Below are 25,957 nucleotides of genomic sequence, written 5' to 3'. Positions count from 1 at the left end.
TTCTGCCTTTGGTCAATCAAAGCCACTGGGAGAATGAGCTGTAGAAATGATTAATCACAGGTAAGTTCTCCACTGACATTTCTGATTTTACTTTTTACCCTCTATCTTTCTGTAGAATAGTGCTGCAGGGTCAGTGATGCTTTCATTCTGGAATTTCATTACTTGAAATTTCACTTCCCTCAACCCTCACCAGAATTACGGCTTTCCAGGGAATGTGACCCACCACACACCACAACACATCACATGTTACAGGTTTAACAGCCTCCTTGAAATAAGAAGACAGAGATTGGCTAGAATCTAGAATGAGGCCCCAAATGCTAGAGGGCAAAAATAAATCTAGTGAAACGAATTTGTTTTCAAAAACAAAAAAGATTCTGCTTGTCTTGACAGTGTCATTCAAAACTCCTTCCGTTGGCAATAGTTACTATTCTGAATTATTACTTATTTTAGCTCAGTGGAAGAGCTGGAGTTTGAGGACTGAAGTCATTTTAACCAGAATACATACTATCTGGTACTTGAAGAAATATTAGTGGCTAGTAGTATAGTAAGAGTAATAATAAAAAAAGTCATGGTTTTATCTCTAAGATGTTTCATTTGTTGTAACTATATTGGCCTCAGTAAATACTATTTCACTACAATAATCAGGCATATCTATGTCTATGCTAGGCAGAGATGAATGAGCTGGTTCTCTCTCAAAGTCCCTACTCAAAAGTAACCCTGTAAGATTATTTTGGAGATCAAATGAGGTAACTAACATAAAAGTGCTTTGTAAACTGTAAAGCATTATTCCTTTTTCCAGAGTACCTAGTGTGTAACGTGAATGTCAGAAGCAGTGCATGGATAAAGCCCATCCACATACTTTGCCAGCACTTGGCATTGCTAGTCTTTTTTGTTTTAGCCATTCCAGGGGAGACGAAGCAAAACCTCACTGAGGTTTTAATTTGCATTTCCCTGATGTTTCAGCATCTTTTCATGAGCTTATTGGTCATTCTTATATCTATTTTTGTGTGTGTGTGAAACGTCTGTTCAAATCTTTTGCCCATTAAAAAAAAAAATTGGTTGCTTGTCTTCTTACTGACTTGTAATAGCTCTTTATACATTCTACAAATAAATTCTTTGTCAGATATGTGTTTTGAATATTTTCTCACATTTGGTGACTTGCCATTTTGTTTTCTTAATGGGATCTTTTGAAGAGCAAAAGTTTTAACTTTGATAAAAACTACTTTATCATTTTTTTTCTTTTATGATTCCTGCTTTTTAAATCCTACATAAAAATCTTTGTTTACCCCAAGATCAGAGATGTTTTCTTCTGTAAGTTTCACAGTATTAGACTTTACATTTAGGTCTCTGATACTTTTGAGTTAACTTTTGAGTAGTGTGATATGAAGTAAAGGTTTTTAAAAAAATTCCTATGTTTTGTTTATGGTTCCCTTTGCTGTGCAAAAGCTTTTGAGTTTAATTAGGTCCCATTTGTTTTTTATTTTTATTTCCATTACTCTGGGAGATGGATCAAAAAAGATATTGCATGCAGCCCAATGTTCACTGCAGCACTGTTTACAATAGCCAAGACACTGAAGTAACCTAAATGTCCATTGACAGATGAATGGATAAAGAAGATGTAGTGCATATACACAATGGAATATTACTCAGCCATTAAAAAGAATGAAATAATGCCATTTGCAGTAACATGGATGGACCTAGAGATTGTCATGCTGAGTGCAGTAACTCAGACAGAGAAAGAAAAGTATCATATGATATCGCTTATATGTGTAATCTAAAAAAAAAATGATACAAATGAACTTATTTATGAAACAGAAACAGACTCACAGGCTTAGACAATGAACTTATGGTCACCGGTGGGGAAGGGTTGGGGGGAAGGACAGACTGGGAGTTTGGGACTGACAGGTACACACTCTATATTTAAAATAACCAGCCAGGACCTACTGTATAACACAGGGAAACTCTGATCAATATTCTGTAATAACCTAAAATGGGAAAATAACTTGAAAAAGAATAAATACATGTATATGTATAACAGAATCACTTTGCTGTACACCTGAAACTAACACATTGTTAATCAATTATACTCCAATATAAAATAAAAATTAAAAAAATTCTTATATGGATATCCATTTGTTGAAAAGACTTTCATTTCCCTATTGGCACCTTTGTCAAAATCATACATATATTTTTTCATTCTACCCCCTAGATTCACTAATCTGTTCTAGTGATTTGTATGCTTACCCTTTCATCAATACAACACTGCCTTGTCTAACCGCAGTTTGACAGAAAGTCTTGAAATCAGGTAGTATAAGCCCTCTAACTTTTTTTTTTAGATCTCTTTGGCTATTCACATTTTTTAAAACATCTTTATTGGAGTATAATTGCTTTACAATGGTGTGTTAGTTTCTGCTTTATAACAAAGCGAATCAGCTATACGTATACATACATCCCCATATCTCCTCCCTCTTGCGTCTCCCTCCCATCCTCCCTATCCCATCCCTCTAGGTGGTCACAAAGCACTGAGCTGATCTCCCTGTGTTATATGGCTGCTTCTCACTAGCTATCTATTTTACATTTGGTAGTGTATATATGTCCATGCCACTCTCTCTGGCTATTCACATTTTGGCATATTTTGCATTTTCATGTAAATTTTAGAATTGACTTATCAATTTCTATGAAAAAGCTAGTTGTGATTTCTATTTGGATTGCATTGAATCTACAGATTAATTTGGGAAGAATTGCCATTTTAATAATATTGGGTCTTCCAATTCATAACTGTAGTATATTATCACTCTCCATATTTAGGTCTTTAATTTACCTCAGCAATGTTAGATAGTGATTTCAGTGAAGAGATCTTGCATGTCTTTTGTTAAATTTATTACTAACTAGTCCATTTTGGGGGTATCATTATATAGAGAATTTTTTAAAGTTCATTTTCCCAATTTTTCGAGGCTAGTATGTAAAAATTAATTTTTGTATAATAAACTTTTATCCTGTGACCTTGATAAATTCACTTATTAATTCTAGTATTTTCTATATTCTTCAGAATTTTTTATATAAACAATCATGTTACCTGCAAATAGAGACAGTGTTACATCTTCCTTTCTGATATTTGTGCCTTTTATATTTTTCTTGTTCCCTTATTGAACTGGCTAGGATTTCTAGTACAATGGTGAATAGAAGTGGTGAGAGCAGGTATTCTCTCCTTGTCTCCAATATTAGGGGAATATGTTTACTACTTCTCCATTAGGTATGATATTAGCTGTAGGTTATCCTTTGAAGTCTGTTATTAGTTTGAGAAAGTTCTCCTCTATTCACAGTTTGCTAAGAAATATTTTTTATGAAGAGGTATTAAGTTTTGTCAAATACTTTCTTAGCATCTATTGAGGTGATGATTATATGATTTTTCTCCTTTATTTATCTTAATGTGATGAATTATATTGGTTGGTTTTTGAACGTCAAACCAACCTTGTATTCCTGGGATGAACATTACTTTGTCATGGTGTCTTATCCCTAATGATGTATACAAACATATATATTCCCTAATATATATTATCCCTAAAATACACACACACATTTTAAATATATATATATATATATTTTGTTGTTTTTGTTGGATTTGTTTTCTAATACTTTTTTGTAAAAAAAAGAATTTCTGCATCTATCATCACAGGGAATAATGCTTTGTAATTCTCTTTCTCATAATCTTTGTCTGGTTTTGCTAGTAGAGTTATGTTGGTTATATAAAAATGAGTTGCAAAAGGATTCCTTCCTCTTATGTTTCCTAAAAAGAATTTGGGTAATATTTGTACTATTTTGTTTGAATATTTGACAGAATTAACCAGTAAACGACCTAGCTCTCTAGGTATTTACCCAAGAGAAATGAAACAAATGTCCATACAAGATTTGTTAGTGACTGTTTATGTACAAATGCATCTTAATTTGTAATAGCCAAAACTGGAAACGACCCAACTGCCCATCAACATGTGACTGGATAAGTAAGTTGTGATATAAAGATACATTGAATTACTACTCAGCAATAAACAGGAAAAACTAATGATGCATGCAACAACATGAATGAATACCAAAAGCATTATGCTGATTGAAAGAAGTCAGAAAAAATAGTGATACTCTATGATTCCATTCAAGTAAAATTCCAAAAAATGAAAACTAATGTAGTGACAGAAAGACTGTCAGTGGTTTCTGAGGAATATGGTAGAAGGAAGGACGCATTACAAAGGGGCATGAGGACATTTTATATATATGGCATTGACTGTACTTCTATTACCCTTCAAAAATTATTAAAAAAAGGGTGGGGGGAAATCCTAGAATTGAAAAATAAATTAGAAAAACTATCTAAACTGAGCACAGAAAGGAAAAAAGATAGAAAAAAAAAAGAATAGTATCGGTGACATGTAGGTAAGTTTCAAGTGGTCTAACATATGAGTAACTGAAGTTTCATATGAGCCTCAAAGGAAAGGAAAGACAAAATGGGGCAGAAGAAATACACATAGAAATTTTGCTGGACTGGATCAAAAGTATCAACACACAGAATCAGACAGGCAAGTGAACCCCAAACATAGTAAATATAAAGAAAAACACACATTAGGAATATCACAGTCAAACTGCTGAAAAAAGATAAAGAAAAAAAACTTAAATCAGTCAGAGGCCCAAATAGCCAAAACAATCTTGAAAAAGAAGAAAAAAGTTAAAGGTCTCACACTTTCTGATTTCAAAACTTATTACAAACCTACAGTAACTAAAGCAGTGTGGTACTGGCATAAAGATGGACATATAGACAAAGGGAACAGAATACAGAGCCCAGAAATAAACCCTCAATGATTTTCAATAAAGATGCTAAGACCATGGGAAAGATCTTTCCCACAGCAAAGTACAGTCTTTTCAACAAACAGTTTTGGGAAAATCAGATACACACATGCAGAAAAATGAAGTTGGATCTTTACCTTGTACCGTATGCAAAACTTTATGCAAAACTTAATGCAAAATGGATCAACGACCTAAATGTAAGAGCTAAAACAATAAAACTCTTAGAAGACAACAGGGGAAAATCTTCTTGAAATTGGATTTGGCCATGATTTCTTATGTACGAAATAAAAAACACAGGTGACAAAAGTAAAAAGAGATCAATTGGATTACATCAAAATTAAAACCATTTCTGTGCATCAAAGGACACAATCAACAGAGTGAAAAGGCAGTCTTTAGAATGGGGGAAATATTTGCAAATCATGTATCTCATAAGGGGTTAATGTCCACAATATATAAAGAACTTTTACAACTCAACAATAACAAAAGAATCTGATAATAAATGGGCAAAGGACCTGAGTAGACATTTCTCCAAAAATGATATACCAATTGGCAACAAATACCTGAAAAGATGCTGAATATCACTGATCATTAGGGAAATGCAAATGAAAACTACAATGAGATGCTACCTCACACCCATTAGGATGGCTACTATCAAGAGACCAGAAAATAACAAGTGTTGGCAAGAAGGTGGAGAAACTAGAACCCTTGTGCACTGTTGTAAAGTGGTGTAATCACTATGGAAAACAGTATGGCAATTCCTCAAAAAGTGACAATAGAATTACCATATGACCCAGCAATTCTACTTCTGGGTATATACCTCAAATAACTGAAAGCAGAGTCCTGCAGAGTATTTATAAACCCATGTTCACAGCAGCGTTATTCACAATAGCCAAAAGGTGGAAGTAACCCAAGGGTCTAACAATGGATGAACAGATAAACAAAATGTGGAATATACATGTAATGAAATATTTATTCAGCCTTAAAAAGGAAGAAAATCCTGACACATGCCACAATGCAGATGAACCTTGAGGACTGCATAAAAAGACAACTACTGTATGATTCCACTTAAATGAGTTACCTAGAGAAGTCAAATTCATACAGATAAGTAGAATGGAGGTTGTCAGGGGCTAGGGGGAAGGTGAAATCAGGAGTTGTTTAAGAGTGGAGAGTTTAAATTTTGAGAGATGAAAAGAGTTCTAGAGATTGGTTGCATAACAACGTGAAAGCACTTAATACTACTGAACTGTACACTTAAAAATGGTTAAGATGGTACATTTTACATTATGTGTATTTTACCACAATTTTTTTTTTTTAAAAAGAGAAAAAAAATCATTCAGAGGAAGAAAGATACATTACATACAGGAGAATAAGAATAAAAAGAACAGCTGACCTCTCATCAGAAACAATGAAGGTCAGAAGACTATAGAATGGCATCCTTTAGAATGCCAAAATAAAACCATCATTCCAGAATTTTATACCCAGCAAAAATATCTCTAAAAAATAAAGGTGAAATAAAGGTATTTCCACATAAATGAAAGCTGGGAAAATCTGTTACCAGGGACTCACATGGCAAGAAATGGTAAAGGAAGCTCTTCAGGTTGAAGAGAAATAAAAACAGATAAAAACCCCACTAGATAATGTTTAATATTTGCTTTCAGCACTCATACATATTTTAAACCTACGAGGGAAAAAATAGTCTTTTATAATTAAGCAGATATTTACTATTTCTGCTGCTCTTTCTTCGCTCCTGATCTTAGTTTCCTTCTGGTACTTCTTTGCTTTAGTCTTATTATTTCTTTAAATCAGATCTCTTGGAAATTCTCTTATTTCCCTTTCATCTGAGAGTGTCTTAATTTTGTTTTCATTCCTGAAGGAATACTTTTGCAGAATATAGACTTCTGGGTTGAAAAGAGTTTCTTTTTCTTTCCATTAATTTCAAGTGTGTTTTCCTTTATCATATGGAATACTGTTATAAAATGGGCTTTTAAATCTGTGTGTAGTAGTTTCAACATTTGGTATATTGGGGTTGGCATCTGTGCTCTCCCATGAGAATTAGTTTGCTGGCTCTCTGTAGGCTGAGAAATTTTGGATTATATTCTGAATGTTGTGATACTATGTTGTGTAGACTCTGGGTTCTTTTATCATCCTCTGCAGAATGTTGTTTTTGTTTTTGCAGGCAATTAATATGGTCAGGTTCAACCTGTAACTTCTGTTTCTCCTCTGTGTGTGGTAGTGAAAATCTCAGTTTAGTTCACAAAGCTCTTGTTATGCTGATTTGAGTCTGTCCCACACATGGGTAGCTCAAGGTGAGCCTGAGACTTGTGTGGGTTTATACCCAGAATTAGGAAATCCCTTCACTAGCTCCCTCCACACTGGGATACTCCACTCCTTTCCAGTCCCCAAAGGGCTCATTTTCTGGTTCCTCTAACCAGAAAGATGAGGTTTCTATTAGAGTTTCAGCAGTGTGCCCCACTGTGCTGCTTTGTGATGGAGCCCACTCTCAGGACAAATCCACCAGAGACAGAAAATTTACCTGTGTACTCACATCTCCAAGTTTTGCTCCCCTCCATAATCTGCTTCCTTTCTTTTACTTTACAGAGTCTTTGGGTAATTATATTTTGTCCAGAGTTTTTATCTGTAATTAGTGGGAGGGATAGAAGCCTGTGGTGGCTTCTGCCACCATAGCAGAACTGGAACTCCTAAGTTCTTTTTCAAAGTTTCTATCTCTTTCCTAAATTTCACCATCTCTTTACTCATTATCCACCCCCTCTTCTCACCATAGATTAAAGCAAGTAACACAACTATTTTAAAGTCTTTGTATGCTAGCTCCAAAAACTGGGTTAATTTTAACTTGTTTCTATGACCTGAGTTCTCTAGGACTATAGGTCAACTTTTACAGTTTCTTCAGATGTCCAGCAATTTCTCATTGTATACTGAATATTTGGGATGATATGTTATAGAAATTTCCTTCATAGGAAAAGCCATGTAAATTCAATCTCGCTAAACGTGGGTCCCTTTTTTTTGTTGTGTTTTTGGTCCCTTGTTTTGTTTTGTTTAACTTTTTGGGTTTATTTATTTATTTATTTATTTATGGCTGTGTTGGGTCTTCGTTTCTGTGCGAGGGCTTTCTCCAGTTGCGGCAAGCGGGGGCCACTCTTCATCGCGGTGCGCGGGCCTCTCATTATCGCAGCCTCTCTTGTTGCGGAGCACAGGCTCCAGATGCGCAGGCTCAGTAGTTGTGGCTCACGGGCCTAGTTGCTCCGCGGCATGTGGGATCTTCCCAGACCAGGGCTCGAACCCGTGTCCCCTGCATTGGCAGGCAGATTCTCAACCACTGCGCCACCAGGGAAGCCCAGTCCCTTGTTTTAAGAGTCAAATCAGTCCTGCTTTTTGATTGCTCTTCAGTGCCTTTGAACAGGATTTTAAAATGTTTTGTCCAGAGTTTATAACTGTTACAGTATGTTTAGTATCATGCATGCTACTCCACCATTACCAGGAACTACATAATCCTTCTAGACTGAAGAAAACTTCCTTCCCGCCCTCCTTTCCTGCTTGGAATTCTAGAAACACTGTTTGAACTTACTATTTTTTAAAATCTCCCTGAGATCCTGCTCATCACCCTCTCGCTCCCACACCCACACAAGTAAAAACAAAGACACAGAGAAAAGCACAACGTGATCAAGGCCCCACAATTAAGCTGCTTCCCCAACTGTAGATAAATTCTGTCTCATCTATTATGTTACCTCCATAACACAGATTTGTTCAAATATTTATTATGCACCTACTATGTGCCCTGGGTCCTGTCCCAAAGGACAGTAACATATTAATATAAAAATCCATATTATGAGGTAGAAAGTTCCAAATGCTGTGAGAAAGATCATCAAAAACCGCTATGGGAATTCAGAGAAAAATGAATTCCAGCTAGGAAGATTTAAAAGAGGTTTTACAGAGGAGGTGAGGGTACAGAGAGTGGGCCCCAGCTGCTAATTTAAGCAGAGACATTTATATATGTGTTCACTGTTGCTTTAGCAGTATCATGGGACTGGAGGTGGTGGCAGTTGTTAATACTATATAAAGCCTTCCACTTAAAGTATGATCTGCAGTCTGCACTGACATCATCTGCAGTTTTGCAGAAAGGCAGGATCTCAGGACCCACCCCAGGCCCAGTGAATCAGAATCAGCATTTCAGCAAGATCCTCAGGTATTTCATATGCACATTAATGTTCGAGAGGCACTAATATAAAGTGCTCTGTCTTTCACTAGAATTATGACTGTAAGACCTCGCATTCTCTACTGCCAGGCAATCCTACATGTAGTAGAAGGGGAGGCGGCACAGGAGAGCATCTGGCAATATGGCCTGAGCACCTCCTACCTCCTGGCTACCTTAGGTATATTTTGCCATTTTATGCTCGTTAAGTAAGCCTTTGAATTAATTATTCCCACTCTGCAGATAAGGAAATTGAAGGTCAAAAAGGCTCAATATGTGGTCCAAGGTCACAAAGAGGTGGGCAAACCTGAATTTGAACCCATAACTGACTGACTGCAAAATACTTTTCACTCTGTAAAATACTTTTCATTCTACTATACTGTCTCTGGTCTGTGGTTCAGGAGAATCAGGTACTAAGTAGTTCAGTGATCTTGGTTAATTCATTCTACCTTTTTAGAACTCAGCCCTTCATGTGTATGTTGATGGAAGTCGCCTGAACTAGTGAAAGTTCACAAATGAATCAACGCTGCTTCAGGAAAATGGGTTTTTCAGGCAGACTTAGAATTGAGTGTTGGGAGGTTCTGTTGCATGAAAATGACTCAGAAAACCATAACCAGAACAGCACAGTGTAGAGAAAAGAATACAGGACCAGAAAGGAGAAACCTGGGTTCTAGTCCTATCTCTGTCATTTATTAGTTGTGAGTCTCAGTTTCTTCATCCATGAAATGGAGATAAATGATCTACCCTGGCGATCTCTCAGTGTGTTTAACTGGTTTAAGTGAGATTATGCATGAAAATACTCTGTGACATGATTTATTAATACAGCCAGTTCTCTAATTGCCTTAGTTTTCATAACACAAATTAGATATTTCTAAATTAATTCATTAAGGAACATGATTTACAATCTGCTGGCCATGGTAGAATTGGGAACCAGCTCTGGCAAAGCCCACCAGCTCTGCACTTTTGTTTACCCTAACAATGGGAATAAAAGGTAATAAAAATATGTACAGGCTCTGTACCTGTTAGAGTTGATGGTGTTAGAAAAACAAAAACTTATTCCAGAGCAGGGAGTCCTTGCTCTAGAACTTTTTGTGATGATGAAAATGTTTTATATCTGTATCACCCAGTATGGTATCCACTAGATATGTGTGGCTACTGAGTACTTGAGATATGGCTAGTATAACTGAGGAACTTAATTTTAAATTGCATTTAATTTTAACTGATTCAAAGTTAAATAGCCACATGTGGAGAGTGGATGCCATATGGAACTGTAGCTCTCGAGCAAAAGTGAGATAAGGATTTGTTCAACAACGTTAAGGTTTTATAGTTACACTCTTAGGGCCAACAAGTGCACTGACTTTGTTTTTTTCAATTCTGAAACTCTAGTTCCTAATGCCTTTTTTTCAAATTAAACCAAAAATTTGTATAGCATGATTTTTGATCATGGGAGGCTTCTTTGGAATCCAATTATCATTGTATAGCAACGTAGATGATACCAATAAAATGTGAAGGTTTCCTAAGCAAAAACAATGATGTTTTGTTTTACAATTATATATTTGTCCACCTGGAAAGATAAAATAGTTTACTCTTACGTATTTAAAATTAAAAAGCAGAGGCTGAAAAGTACTAGGCCCTGCGAGTGGTTGCTCAACCAACTACTGCTTGCCTACCTTGCGTTTTCTGCTCTCCGGCTTATGCACTGGTGCAAGTAGAGATACTCCTGAGGTGCACTGGTGGACAAGGCAGGCTGCACGTGGTTTGACACCGGGGGTTCAAAGGTGAACAAGGTTGGCTGGCTGGAGTGCGACGGGGCTGAGGATTTTCGTTCTCGGAGAAGGTGCTGATTGGAGCTGCTGAGCTCAGCTGGAGAAGAGCGGGGGCCGTGACTGGCTGAGGAAATGTTCCTCAGGGAGTCTGTGAAAAGGGGAAAGAGCTCTGTGAACGGTAAAGGAAGGGAAGGTGTCCTTATCCCAAACTGGGTTGTCAGACGAAGAGAAAATACTAAGAGCAGAGGCAATGGTCCAGCAGCAGCATTCTCTTCCTCATGCACCTGCCCCGGCTCTGCCCTCCCAGAGAGCAGGGCTGTGGCTTCCAGGCTCTGGACCTCCGTACTGCTCCTGGAGGCGACTCCCTATCACAGCCTGGGCAGTATCTGCGCCACTTCCAGGAGGTATGCCTACTCGAGGTCCAGAAGTGCGACTCTGGCTCTCGAGCAAGGCCAGCCTCTGGGGCGGTAAGTGCCACTGCCTTCCCTCTCTTTGGTGGCTCCTGCTGTCATCACCTCCCTCAAAGCTAAGCTGGCTTTGTTAAATGAAGCTTTGCTTCCTGAAGACTTATTTACTGAGTCCCTGGACTGTGTGTTACTGTACTAATGACAAAAGCACATGTAACTGGAACGGTCCCTTAAGACTGGTCCCAGCTCCTCCCGCCTGCCCTTGCAAGTCTTCCGAGGACGATGTTCCCCACATCTTGTACTCACCACTCTCCATCTATTGGTCTTTTTTCTCTTAACTCTTATCTTAAACTCTCGTCTGTTGTGTTAGAAAGGAAGCGAGGTATTAAAGACAGATAATAGTTTAGAGTGTAACACCCCCAGCCAAGGGCATTATTCATTTGGCTGGCTCTCTAAGCTTAGTCCAAATTCCTTAGCACACATACAAGGCCTTTCACAGTCTGACCTATTTCCTGCTTCCCTCCTCCCATACCCCAGGCATATGAAAGCTTCATCAGTCTGTGAATGCACCAGCCCCTTTTATGATTCTTTGTTTTGGCCTATGCTGTTCCTTCTGCCTGGATTTCACTTCTTCTCCTCTGGCACTCACACACAGACTTTAAGACCCAACACGGATATCACATTCTCTCTGAAACCTTGGTGGACTTGCCCATTCTTCTGGGTGCTAACAGCACGTGGCCCATGCTTCATTATATCCACTGTCACCCTGCTTCCTTGCCTGGCCCATGGGTTTCTAAGAACAGTGACTGATGATGTTACCTCTACAGTGCCAGCATTTACCTAATAAAGCCCAGGTACATACAAAGTTCCGAGTCTGTCTTTGTAGAATAAGCAAAAACATTCATTCAGCATACAATAATTCCAACAGTGAAACTTTTTGTTCAAAAGAAAGATTTAAAGATGTAAGTTCTGGCAGTGTGATAGCTAGTGGGAGGTAATGTTTTAGTGGTGATGATGGTGGCTTTCTATGGGTATTCAAAGCACTTCAGAGGGGACATAGTTCTGCTTCCATTCCCTGTTATCTGACCTATTTTAGTACCCTTCTCATGGCCCTGGGCAGGCTCACCAGCTCATGGATGCTCTACAGCATTAATGACTCTCCAGTCTCTTTGGCTGCTGGGCAAGACAACTTCTGCCAGCGTACAGCAGGAAAAGCCACAGGCCTCTGGGGAAAAACTGTTCCATTGACAACTGTATTGACCTCCAAAATGAATTCCCATTACAGGTCTCGTAGTGAACTGGATGTTTGTTAACAGAATCAATGGCTTCATTACTCCATTAGACCTGCAAGATGAACTCTCTAGTGGCAGAGGAGAGGGTTTATGCTGGGGGACAGAGAAGGCCCAGCGCTGGGGGATCAGCCCAAGCTGCTGCCTGAGGAGACATAGGGAAGGTGCAAGGGAAACCTCTGGTGCATTCTACACTATCTGTGGTCTTCTGGACTCCTCTTCCTCTGCCCAGCCCTTCAATGGGGGTTTTCTTCAGGGTTCTGCCCCAGACCCTCCTATGACCTCACTCTCACTCTGGAGACTCTCCGGGGGTATCCTGTCCACTCTCACAGCTTCAGCTATGTGATAACAACTCGCAAATCTGAATCTCTAGCTCAGTTCTCTCTCCTGGGCTCCCTGTCTTATATCCCCCCCACCCCCCAGGCCCATCTACTGAGCGTCTCCATTCAGCTGTCCCACAAGCAGGTCAAGCTCAACAATCTAAACGGAACTCCTCCTCCTGCATTCTCTGTCTCAGTGAAGTACATCAGCATCACCATCCAATCAGTTCCCCAAGCCAGAAACCCAGGTATTATCTATGACTCTTCCCTGTTTCTCAGCAACCACGTCATGTCATTATGTCACTGCCTTGCTTAAAATTCGTCAGTGGATCCCTGTTGTCCTCAAGATGACTTACAAAGCTCTCTCTTTTAAAAACCACTTTCCTGTTCATTTCTTCAATCTTGTTTCCCACCTGTACTTCCTTGTGTTTCAAACAGAATTTCAGGAAAACACCAACCTCTTTCTCATCACTCCATACATTAGGCTATCAACTCAGTAAGGCCAGAGATACCGTCTCTCTTGTAACAGTTTTATCCCTAGAATGAAGCCCAGTCTGTGACACAACTCCATAATCATGTGTTGATTAAACACATGAAGTACATATAGCATAATAAGTCATACTCCCTCAGTAACATCCACTGAGTCCTCATTACCTTCAGAATAAAGTCCAGGTTCCCCAATCTGACAAGAATAGCCATTTTGTCACAACCTACTTATCCTGCCTTGTCACCCAATCCATCCTTCATGTCCCCTATGTTGAATGCTTGTGGGTCTGTATAAAGGAAGAGCGACCTATCCTCAGCTCTAGGGCCCTCTGCCTCCAGCTCAGGCTATGGATTCAAATCTGTGACCCAGTCTGTTTACTCACAGAGCTAGAGAAGTTTCACCTGAGTCTCAGTTTCCTTATTTACAAATTGACATAGGGTGGTTTTATGAGGATGAAGGGCAGAGAGGGTCAAGAAAGCACTGCAGGTTGTAGGTACTCAAAATGTGTTCTAGTCACTTCTGTATCTCCGTGCCTAGAACAGTCCCAGCACATAGTGGGTATTCATTACATTGAATTCATTGTTGAATGAATAAAAGAATTTTCCCTGGCATGAAAATCCACATATGCTTGTTTCTTGTGGTCAAAATCAGAGAGGTTTTTGAGGTCTGTCAATAAGATGAAGTAAGGGTTAGCATGAGTTGGGCCCACAGACACTTGGAATTCCACCCTTCTGACATAAAGCCATGTCTATGAAGCCAGTTAGCTCCATAATGGTCTGCAGCCCCAGAAAAGTTCTTTCAAAGCTGTTTGGGCACTAAATCTTGCCAAAAGCCTACCTCAGCTTGCAATTTTAAAAGACTTCTACCTGAATTCATGTGATGATTCCTTGGTACCTTTACTGGCTTGAACAGTGTCACTCCAGAATTCATGGAACCTCAGAATGTGACCTTATTTGAAAACAGCACCTTTGCAGATGTAATTCATTAAAATGAGGTCATACTGGATTAGCATGGAACCTACTTCAATGACTGGTGTCCTTATAAGAAAACAGAGACAAAGACATACAGGAAGGGGATGAAAGAGGTAGAGATTGGATAAACAAAAGGTGATATACCCATACAATGGAATACTATTCAGCCATATAAGTGAATGAAATACTAATACATGCTACAATATGGATGAATTTCCAAAACACTATGCTAAGAGAAAAAAACTAGTGATAAAAGACTATAGATTACATGACTTTATTTATGTGAAATGTCTAGAATAGGAAAATCCAAAGACAGAAAGTAGACTAGTGGTTGCCTGGGGTGGGGAGCAGTAATGGAAAGTGACTGCTAATGAGAATGGCATTTCTTTTTGGGTTGATGAAAATTTTCTAAAATTAGACTGGTGATGGTTGCACAACCCTGGGAAATACTAAACCCACTGAACTATATACTTTAAAAGGGTGAATTTCATGGTATGGGAAATACATCTCAGTAAATTTATAAACACACACACAGTTTGACAGTTCCTCAAAAAGTTAAACACAGAGTCACCATATGACCCAGCAATTCCACTTCTAGGTATATACCCAAGAGAAATGAAAACATACATCTACACAAAAACTTGTAAACAAATTTTTCACAGCAGCATTACTTAGAATAGCCAAAAGTGGAAACAATCCAAATGCATATAAGCTGATCGATAAAGAAAATGTGGCATAGCGTATAATGGAATATTCAGCAGTAAAAAGAATAAAGCACAAATACATGTTACAACATGTACAAACCTTGAAAGTACTGTGCTAAGTGAAAAGAAGCTAGGCTCCATTTATACGAAATGCCTAGAAGTGGTAAATATATAGAGACAGAAAGTAGATTAGTGGTTGCTTACGGCTGGGGTGAGGATGGGGAATGGGAAGTGACTACTAATGGGTATAAGGTTTCTTTTCGGGGTCATAAAAATGTTCCCAAATTAGACTGTGATGGCGGTTGCACAGCCCTGTGAATATACTAAAAACATTGACTTGTACACTTTAACTGAGTGATATATGGTGTGTGAATTAAAACACACACACACACACGCATAAGCCCTTTGCAAAGTATGAAGTGTAAAGTATATGCAAGAGATTAACAGTCATCCAGTTAAATTCATCTGACCTTTAGTTTTTCTTTATTTCTTCTCCGAAGAGAAAACTGAACACTCAGTAAATACCGAGCCCTTACTAAACTCCCTTGAGTAAGAGACATTCTCCCCTTCCTACCTTCAGTTCCCTATAACTCCTCCAACCCCACTGCTGAGGGTTTCACCCCATAATCATAGCAAGGCAATGGGAAGTTCAGCTAAACAAAAGGCAAGCACTCATGGTTTGGGGTGAAAAGACTCAAGCAGGTTGAAATTCCACCTCACAGTGTGTGGACCTCATGTACAGGACAGGAGTCAGGAGCCCAGGGATCCATTTCCAGCTCTGCTGTTAACTAGCTGTGAGATCATGGACAGGTCTCTCTCTGAGCTTTAGCTGCTTACCTGTCAAGATGGGAGGATAATCCCTGGCCTGCTTGTCTATCTTACTGGGCTGTTGTAAAGGGCGAATGAGATAAGGATGTGAAAACAAATACATGCACTCATATAATTATTCATAGGATTTGTTGTTATTGCCTGGGTACCTTTTGAGGAAAGGAAAGAATGGTAAAGATAAAGGAAACATTAGACAATACGTGGCTGGGCTGTTTTTGGTATATGGCTGTAAGGCTGTTGTAATGATGTGTCTTGGGGTCATTAGGAAGGTCAGTTATACAGCAAGAAGAAAATGGACATTTCCAGACTTCTGGCCTGAGCTTCGATCTCCAAGTCTAGACGAAAGATAATGCCAGAAAATGCCTGAGTCAATTTGTTTTCTTTTCAGCAGGGTTTTATTTTTTCCTCTTCTTCCTGGCTTCTTTTTAGGGCCCTACAAAATCACTCCCCTTCCTTTCCACAATCACCCCTGGGAAGCCTGCCCAGCATAAAAACACTCCTCCCACCTTCTTGCAAAACTCTAGAACAGGAAAGCTCTGAAGGATTTCAGTAGAGGAGCCCAGCCCAGGCCAGCCCAGCCCAGCCCAGCCATCCACTAGCTAGTGATAACAGGAGCAGGAAAGGGGTGGTTGGCGGGAGCTTCTGGAAAAGATGACTGGCCAAATAATGACTGGTTCCCTTATCTCAATGCCCTTTTAATCTTTATCCTTTCCCCCCCAAATCCCCACCCCAGGCCTCAGTGGGTCTCAGAACCCGTAAAATGGTAGACCAAAGTTCATGCTGGCGCCCAGGCTGGATTCAAAGCCTGGCTCTGCTAACTCCTGGCTCTGGTCTTGGACAGGTTACATAAACCTCTTTGATCCTCACTTGTTCAGTAGGGAGAATACATACTTTGCAGGGCTGCTGCAAGGACTGGAGGTCATTTATACAAAGCATTTAGCACAGCACCCCACCATTCTTACTGCTCCTATTCCTAGAGTACACATGGAACCGGCTGAGACCCTGAAATTGGCCAAGAGGTATGGAATTTCTTTCCAAGTCACAACTATACCTTGTATAGATGTTATATGTGGACTAATAAGAACAAAAAGGACAATGCTGACTACAATAATCACAGCTGCCATTTACTGAGCACCTACTATGTGTCTCTGGTCTACCGCGTGAGGTAGATATTATTACCTCCATTGTTTTTTTGTTTTGTTTTTTGGGGGGATGGAGAAACTGAAGCTCAGAGAAGTTAATAGTGAGCTCTGGGGTCACACATTTAGAAAGCGGCAGAGCCTAGATCTGAAAGAGATCTCATTGTCTTCAAAGCCAATTATTTTCACCCATGTAGAGAAAAGAGTTCCTACACAATCCCTATGAGGTGAATGGTATTAGCTTTATGGGAGGCAGAGTCAAATAACAGAATGAGGGTCTAGGTCCAGGTCTGCTGCCAACTGGCTGTGTGACCTTCGATACGTCATTTCACCTTTCTGGGCCCTGTTTTCTTTATTTGTAAAAGGAAGAACTTGGATTAGACCAGGGATACACATCAAAGTCATCTTTGGGAAATTTACGAGAGCTGCTCCATGTAAGACCTAATGAGTTATATTTACACATTTAGATTCAGATCCACTGGCTTGGTTTTTAACAATCTCTGGTTCTTCATTCTGGGGCAGAGGTAGAAGGGCTGGGGTCAACTGAAAAATCAAGGGCAAAGCAAGCTCTGAAAGCCAAATGAAAGAACAAATTCTTCCCAAAATCTTTCTTGGTATCATCAAAATTCTAAATTGGAAACCATCCATGTTCTTCCTGGCCCTCCTTATCATTTGTCCACAGCCGACTCCAAAGGAACAGTGAGCAAGAGAAAGAGCCTGACGTGGTTCAGAAACGTGGGAGTCCAGGTTCTAAAACTACTTTGCCACATGGCCTTGGGAAAAACTTTTAATCTCTCTCTACATCTCCTCTCCCATGCTGTCAAATGCCAAAGAGAACACCCACCTTACAGGGTTCTTTTGAGGATTCAATGAGGTGAAATATGGGTAAATAGTAACTATTAAATACTAAGTAAGTGGTTGTTGGTTGACAATTGTTATATTATATCATTTATTCCTAGAAGTAGAAAGGTGGTAAAATTCTGAGGGTTCTAACTGGGGAGAAGATGATTAATGAAAGAATTTTGAAAACAATGGTGTCGGATTTTATGGGATGAGTGGTCCCCTGGAGAAAGCTAATTGAAAAGCAAGAATCAGATGGGTGGAGAATTCTAAAAACAAAAACCTGCTGACAGATTGGCTGAGTGCAAAATTGGATCAATAGCGCCAGGTCATTTTAACTCACAATCACAAGCCTAAAATGATTTAAAAAGGAATAATCCTCAAAATCCTCTGGCACACATCATTACTAGAGAATTTATTCATACATTTAGGATCAAACACAAAATGTCTTCACTTTATACAATACCTCACATAATATGGTAACTGGAGGGGAACGTGGGGTCCAATCGTTATCACCACTGCCCTCCCTACTCACCCCCAAATCTCTCATTTACAGTTGGAGAAACCGTGGTCCAGAAAGGTGAGGCTACTTGTCCAAGGCCACACAGTGGATCAGATGTAAACCCTGAAATTAAAACTCAGATCTTTTAGCCCAGGGGTCCTTCTGCTGTACCAGTAGAAAGATGTATCAATGTGAATGAAGATATATTCTCTATGGGGGGGGGGAGGTAATCAAGTCAGGAGATCTGACCACCAGGACACTGGCCAGTGGGATTGCTATTTTGTCATGAGTTTATAATGTTACTCATATTTGCATGGTAAGTAAACATTTGCTGGATCAAACTACTAAAGACTAGTATAAATAATTCCCCAAGTTCAAAAATATAAGTCTTCTAGTGTTTATAAAAACTATAAAACAGAGGAAGAAAAAAGGGGAGGCAGAGAGGCAGTAACATGAGACCCTGTGAGACCTTTCAGGGACCAGGCCTCCCCACTCCCCTTCTGAGGAAGGATCTGGGAAAAAACACCATCTCAGAGATCCAAGAGCCAAGTCACAGCAGCCTGACCTTGACGGATATGATCTCTTGGTCTACTTTAGCAGAAATCAATCCTGTGAAGGGGCACAGGGCAAAGAGAGTGAGTGGCTGCAGCTCGCAGGCATGTCACACAGTCTCTGGTCACACGTCCTTACATAACCTTCCTTGCCCTGCGGCATCTCATTTCAGAGATGGGAAACTAAGGTCCACAGCAAATGCCATGCTTTCTATAAGGTCTCTGGTGAGAACTAATTATGCCTTCCTCTAAACCTTTTATCGTACTTTATTTTGCTTTTTATTTTATGCTGGGAATTCACAAATCTCTCATACAAAACAGACTGTGAGCTGTTAGGAGTCAGGACCTAGACCATCTGTTTCTCTGGCGGTGTTCAGCACAAGGCTGTGTGTCTAGTAAACGTCCAGATTAGAACAAGGTGCTCAATAAACATACCACGGCGGTAAGTTTTGTCAGAATCTTTCCTCTTTGTGTCAGAAGAAGGAATGAAAAGCTCCAGGATCTGAATGTAAGCTGCTGTTCAGGGTGTGAGGAACTGTTACCACTTACTTAGCAAGGCTGTCCGAGTTGTGTGTGTTTCTGGTTTTGGACAGCTGGTCTATATTTAGCCACGCTGCATTGTCCAGTTCACGTCGGACAGGTCAGCTTTGTTCTTATCTCACCTGCCACACGGAGAGCACACCTCAGCTGTGACAGACCTTACTGCTGCTCCTTTGAGAGGGGCTTCGGTTGACTGCGTGTCCCCCTCAAAGAGTCAATCCATAATTGGAATGAAGCACTCTTGTTGTTAACTTAGGGTCATGAGTACTGACCGTGGGCACTCTGCTAAGAGCTTCAGGTCTGTCAAAAAGAGTAGATCTTGTCCTTGCTCTATGAGCTTATACTGCAGTTGGGAAGAGCAAATTTATACTTGGGGCAGCACTTCTCCCTTCCCCCAAGGAACTTTGGGGACTCATTAGTATTCCCATGGGAATCAATCCATCTAGAGGGCACCATAAGCTCACATGTCAATGATGCATCTGACCCTTGTGACCTTTCCACAAAAATATCGAAACTATATCACTGTATTTTTAAGCTAACCAACTTCATAAGAGGTAAGCTTCCCCTTCCTTTCGCAGTGACTTTCACTAAGAGACAACTGGCTACCAGCGTGAAACACAAGTGTCAGACATTACAATGATGGGAGTTTATCAAGAATCATTACCAGTGGCAATAATCACAAGAACAATCCCGGAAACTGCTCTAGTCTGGATGGTGAGCCTGGGATTCTAAGAGCTCCAGCTTGCCTAGGGAATTATGAGATCCACAGCATTACGTGACCCAGAACTGTGGCTGTAGGAGAGACAGTGTGGTTCGGGGAAAGGAACGTGGATTTTGAAATCTGAATCTGAGTGTTTTGCTGTGGAACCTAGGAATGGTATCCGAATCTGTGCCCTAATTTGTAAAATTTTTACAAATAGCTACCTGCAGCGTTATCCTAGAGAGTCAAGGAATGCCACAGTGTCTGTATATCAGTGCTCCACAAAGGGAACTTCTCCCTTAGCACTCCATCACTGGGGTAACCTGGTGTGTGAACTGCATTTGCAGACCTTCAGGGTTTGATTAGAGGCAGGACTGGTACCAGAGCATGCAAATGGATTCGACTGGCCTTTGACTGGTGAGTAGAGGACTGCAGGCAGAGAGCCTGGCAGGACTCAGCTTCCAGTCGGCAGCTCTTTCTCAGCCACTGTCTCCAGTCCTGGGGTCACAACAATCTCCTGGCTTCATACCTGTAGCTTCCCTATTCATCTTCCAGCCTTGTGTCTTGATGCCTCAGCAACCCTAGAATTTTTTCACTGGGATCCAAAAGGGAGAGTTGTTTTTTAACATCCCTAGGAGGGCCAGCACACTAAGACCATATGTACATGCATCTGAGTAGGCCTGCCAAGGCATATTATTATACTAGAACAGGAGTTGGCAAACTAAGGACCATAAGTCATATCTGGTCGACAGCCTGATTTTATAAATAAAGTTCTACCCCTATTCATGGGCATACTCTTTATGGTTGCTTATATGTAAAGTTGAGTACTTGTGACAAAGAATGTTCAGGTGGTAAAGCCTAAAATATTGACTATCTGGCCCTTTAGAAAGTCTGCCAGCCCCCAGACTACAAGTTCTCCTACTGGTTTGTACAATCATGCCCTCTCTCAAAAATCTTAGTATCTAACTTAAGCTGGTCACTAAGGAGACAGAAGCGGGCTGAAACCAAGACCAGTGAATCCCAAACTTATGCTTTGGAATAATCAAGAAGAAGAATCACAGGAAAAGCCAGTTTGGAGAGCCCATGAATATTATTATAAGAAATCATATTCATTTTCATTTTAGCACACCTTGGGCACAAACAACATGCTAGTTGCTAGTCAGCATATAGAATCAAAAGGTACAAGAGGGGCTTCCCTGGTGGCACAGTGGTTGAGAATCTGCCTGCCAATGCAGGGGACACGGGTTCGAGCCCTGGTCTGGGAAGATCCCACATGCCGCAGAGCGGCTGGGCCCGTGAGCCACAACTACTGAGCCTGCGCGTCTGGAGCCTGTGCTCCGCAACAAGAGAGGCTGCGATAGTGAGAGGCCCGTGCATCGCGATGAAGAGTGGCCCCCGCTTGCCACAACTAGAGAAAGCCCTCGCACAGAAACGAAGACCCAACACAGCCAAAAATAATAAAATAATAAATAAATAATAAATAAATTTTTAAAAATTAAATTAAATTAAAAAAAAAAAAGGTACAAGAGAATAACATGATAGACTTGTGTTGACAGGCTTGGGAAACCTTCTTGGCAAAGCCAGAGAAGGTCATCACAAAAGAGCAGAGACAGCAGTGAGTCTTTCTCAGGTCTTCATGTACATGCTGAAGACCCTAAACAGGTATCGTGACAGTGTGAGGCAAGGAACTATATCTAGAATTTCAGGGTATGGGTTAATAGTTAAGAACATGGATTCTGCAGCCATACTGTCTGGGTTTGAATCCCAGGTCCTTTACTTAGTAGTTGTAAGAACTAGGGAAAGTTACTGAACCTCTCTGTGCCTCAGTTTCTTCATCTGTTAAATGGTAATAATGATAGGTATCTACTTCATAAGATTATATGAGTTAAGATCTGTGAAATGCTTTGAACACTGCCTCTACATGGTAAGCTCTATGTAAACATCATCTCTTACTGTTAGTAGTAGTATATTTAAAGAAACACCTTTGTTTTTGAGCACCTCAATAACTTAAGTATAATGCATCTCAAATCAGGAAAGTCAGCAAGGCTTATCTGATAAACATATTAATCACACACAGTAAGAATGTTTCCAAGTTCAGGGAAAATAGAGATAGTGTTATTTAGGATGTTTCAGTTTTGGGGAGGTAAGAATAGCATGGTACACACACTCAAAGGGCTGCTGTGAAGATCACAGAGAAGGCTGCAACAATTTATTAGCCATTCACTCGACAGATATTTAATGTGTGCTTATCATGTACCAAACACCATGCTTTAAGTGGATTCTTATATAATCTTCATAATAATATTGTGAAGAATGTCTTGTTTCTATTTTACTGATGCAGAAATTGAGGCTCAGAAAAGTAAACTGACTTGCCTAAGACCATGTTAAGACTGAACTCATCAGTGTTGTGGATTCATGTATTTATGATTCCAAGACCTATGCTCTTTGCTCTTTGTACTAAATTGACCTCCTGAACCGGTGTGTGTGTGTACGTGTGTGTGTGCCTGTGTGTGTGTGTGTGTGTATATATATACACACACAAGCACACACACACGCATCATACAAGTATAAGATGGAACCTGGGTTTCAATTCTAGCCTTGCCAGTTAGCTGTATGCTCTTGAGCAAATTAGCTCCCCTCTCTTGACCTCCAGACACTGTCATTTGAGGAGTTTGGAACAAAACACTCTCTAAGGGCCCTTCAAGATCTCATATTCTAGAATTTTCTCAGTTTATGAAATCTACTGCCTTCTCTGTCTTGGCTGGGTGTTTTGGCTGTTATGATTCACCAGCCATGAAGAATTCGTTCACTGACCTCATCCACAAAAGAAGTGAGGCGGTGGGGAATAAAAGCAAACAATAAATAAATGATAGATACGTAAAATAAAGTTCATATCCTACCTCTTCAGACTAGAACATCATCCATTTTGAATTTTTCTTTGCTTTTTTTAAAATTGTTCTTTTTCATTGTATACCACTATTTCAATATATAGAAGTTTAGACTCTATGTCCTGTTAATAAGGTTAGAATGTTTTTGAAGCTTCTTTTTTTCCCCCTCCTCAACGGTGAATTTCTCAAAACAACGTTTGGAAATAAGTTGTAATTTTTTAAACTGTAATTTTTATATAACTATAACTATTTACAAAGTTATAAACAAACACTATAACTAAATCATTCATTTGAATCATCACTGGGCAGCCACTATGTGTCTCTACTAATGTGGTGACAGAAAGATAAAAGGGTCATGTTCTCATCCTCAGGTCTCTCACATATCTCCCCTCATTCCCAAACTTTGTGCTCTAGCCTCAGTGAACTATTTCCAGTTCCCTAAGCTTCTGGAAACTTGGAGAAAGCAAGAGAAACCTGAACTCTGAGGTGGTGGATGTGTTAATTAACCTGATCGTGGTAATCATTTTACAATGTTTGCATATATCAAATCATCATGATGTACACTTTAAATATATACAGTTTTGTCAATTATACTTCAATAAAGAGGTGGAAAAAATAAATATCTGGTGTATTTATTTCCATTTATGTGAGGAAATAAAAAAAGACAGAGAGAAACCTGAAGTAACTGAGAAAATCCTGTATTGATCAGTTTTAACCTAAGTTGATTAGAACTTTAATTTCTATGACTAGCCAGATAGGGGCTTGATATTGAAACTAAATTCAGAAATTGAAAAAAAATTTTTTTTATTTTCACACTTGAGGTTAACCTCAAATATTTTTTATCTGCTAGCTATATCTTGGCATATAGCCAGGCACAGTTCAGTTAAAAGCAGCAAAACTTGGTGAAAACTGAGGGCCCCAGGACCTGGAACTATACACAGAGGAGGCAGGCAGTCACTGAGAAGGGTTCCAGGGGTGGTTTGGCAGAACGAACATAAACTGGAGGACTTGACAGAGCTCATGAGGTCACTGAGAGCGGGTCCGCGGCTTATTCTCTTCTCTGGCATGTGACCCTAGAACAGGACCTGGCAAAAACAGGTACTCAGTGTGCTGAATGAGTGAACACAGAAACGGAAACTGGGCCTCACCCAGAAATGGGGGCAGCTGAGTCCGAAAGGAGGAGGAAGCTGTTGAGGGAAAGCAGAAGTGGAGTTTCTTCAGAAATTCAGGCAGACAGACCACCGGCCACCCGGAAGTCACCCACTGGGCGGTGGGGCTCCAGCCACTGGCTTAAGGATTTTGGTAAGACTGGGGTCTCTGAGAGGGACTAAATCAAAGCAGGATGGGGTCTAGTCCTAGGTGGAATTCGATACCACAGTCAGGCTAACAGGGAAATGACTCAAGAATAGGAAAAGTAGGCAAAGTTCCAGGGCTGACCTTATCTCGCACACAAGATGAGGGTCAGAACTGAGCAAAAATGGTGAAGAATCCCAGAGCCCTGACTCCATGCTGGCGTGCAGGGTGGGCCTCAACTTGAAGGTAGAGTCCAATGGCCTTTGCAGAGTTCAGAATCCTATGCAGAACTGTACACAACTGGATGTTTAATCATAATCAAGAGCTTCAGAGGTCCAAGGTGACCTTACCACAAAATTCAAAGTCCTGATTCTACCTTTAGCCAAAAATTAGAGTTACATTGGGCTTTGGAATCTGGTCTGGGACCAATTCAACAATAATTTATTACCCTCCTTCACTAGAGATAATTAGAAATACTCAAAGAACAAAAAAAGGGGAGCATCTCATGGGACGTCTGGGGAACTATCCAAAGCTTCTGGTGTTGAGGAGTTGGGATGAGACACTCTCATTTCTAACAGTCTGTGGGTTTGGCAGGTACATTAGACTTTATGCTGGCTGGCTGGCTGGGACGGTGTGGGGGAGTGTCTGGTATATAAGGGAAAGTAGGAAGGAGGATCAAGACTTAGAATGAAAAGAAGAGGGTCAGGTTTCTCCCTGTCTCCCTTTCCTCCTCCAGAGGGTCTGGACTTTGCTGCAGGTCAGGGCTGAAGCCTGTTCCAGGACAATGCAAAAGTGTCTGTGGGGATTTTACAGAGTTCATGTCCCAACTCAAAGCCTACTCTCAGGGTGACAAGACCCAGCTGTAGACAAAAAAACAACAAATAAACAAAAGATTGAGGAGGAAGGTCTGATATTTCAGCGTTATTTAGAATACCAATTTTTTTTTTAAGGCATGAGGATTTCAGATCTGGCTGGAAACTGGTCTGGATGTTTATTTTCCCCACTGTCTCTGGAAAAAAAGGGTGGGTGATTCAGAGAGCAGCCTCCGCCTCTGGGCTGGGGCCCGGATCAGTCTCCACTCTGTTCTTCTTTCCTCCAGGGACCTGTGTAAGCCTGGGGAGAAGCTGCCTATCACCTCCCACATTTGCTCTAAGCTTCCAACAAGGGTCTCCCAGAGGAGTGAGAGATCTGACCTCAGTTAAAAAAAAAAACCCAGAAAACAAATGGTAGGGGAGGGAACAAGGGAGTCCAAGTTCCTCCCAGGAATGAGAAAAGAGAAAGGGTCAGGTCTCCTAGAAAGGCCTCTCTCCTCCCCACCATCCTACACTCCCAGCTTCTCCCCGGCAATCCCACTCACTGCGTCGGGGTAGTGGGGGAAGGGACCAAGGTCACCAGAAGGCACCTGAGTGGACTGCCTGTCTCTACCACGGCCCTCCCTGCTGTGAGAAGTCCAGCTGGAATAAGGGGTCCTGACCTTTAAGGCACCAATCATTCTCTCTGGAGAGGAAGGAGCTGTTTGAAGACCCTGATAACATTCCTCCGCTGGAGGTTGAAGATTTCCCCAAACGCATACCTGTGGGTATAGTTTCATCCTGGAAGGGAACCAGGACTTAAAATAATTCTGCTATTGAGTTACTGGGGAAATTCACGGATTACTAGAAGTGTAAATATTCACAAAATATTTAAAGTAGGGGG

At 40.4% G+C, this 25,957-nt stretch overlaps 1 protein-coding gene across 4 annotated transcripts in view; it reads right to left on the bottom strand.

The window, feature by feature from the left end:
• The window catches only part of GAB2 (GRB2 associated binding protein 2), a 174,618-nt gene that overhangs the window by 16,271 nt on the left and 132,390 nt on the right, over positions 1 to 25,957 (bottom strand). For all 4 annotated transcript variants that reach the window (XM_068556805.1, XM_068556806.1, XM_068556807.1 and 1 more), the window contains one exon: positions 10,708 to 10,951. In XM_068556805.1, the coding sequence (XP_068412906.1) occupies positions 10,708 to 10,951 (244 nt within the window). The remainder of the gene's footprint in view (positions 1 to 10,707; positions 10,952 to 25,957) is intronic.

Source organism: Eschrichtius robustus, chromosome 11, assembly GCF_028021215.1.
Source record: "Eschrichtius robustus isolate mEscRob2 chromosome 11, mEscRob2.pri, whole genome shotgun sequence".
Classification (NCBI taxonomy): domain Eukaryota; kingdom Metazoa; phylum Chordata; class Mammalia; order Artiodactyla; family Eschrichtiidae; genus Eschrichtius; species Eschrichtius robustus.
The sequence above is the reverse complement of the archived record's forward strand: the minus strand, read 5'-3'. Positions and strand labels throughout refer to the sequence as shown.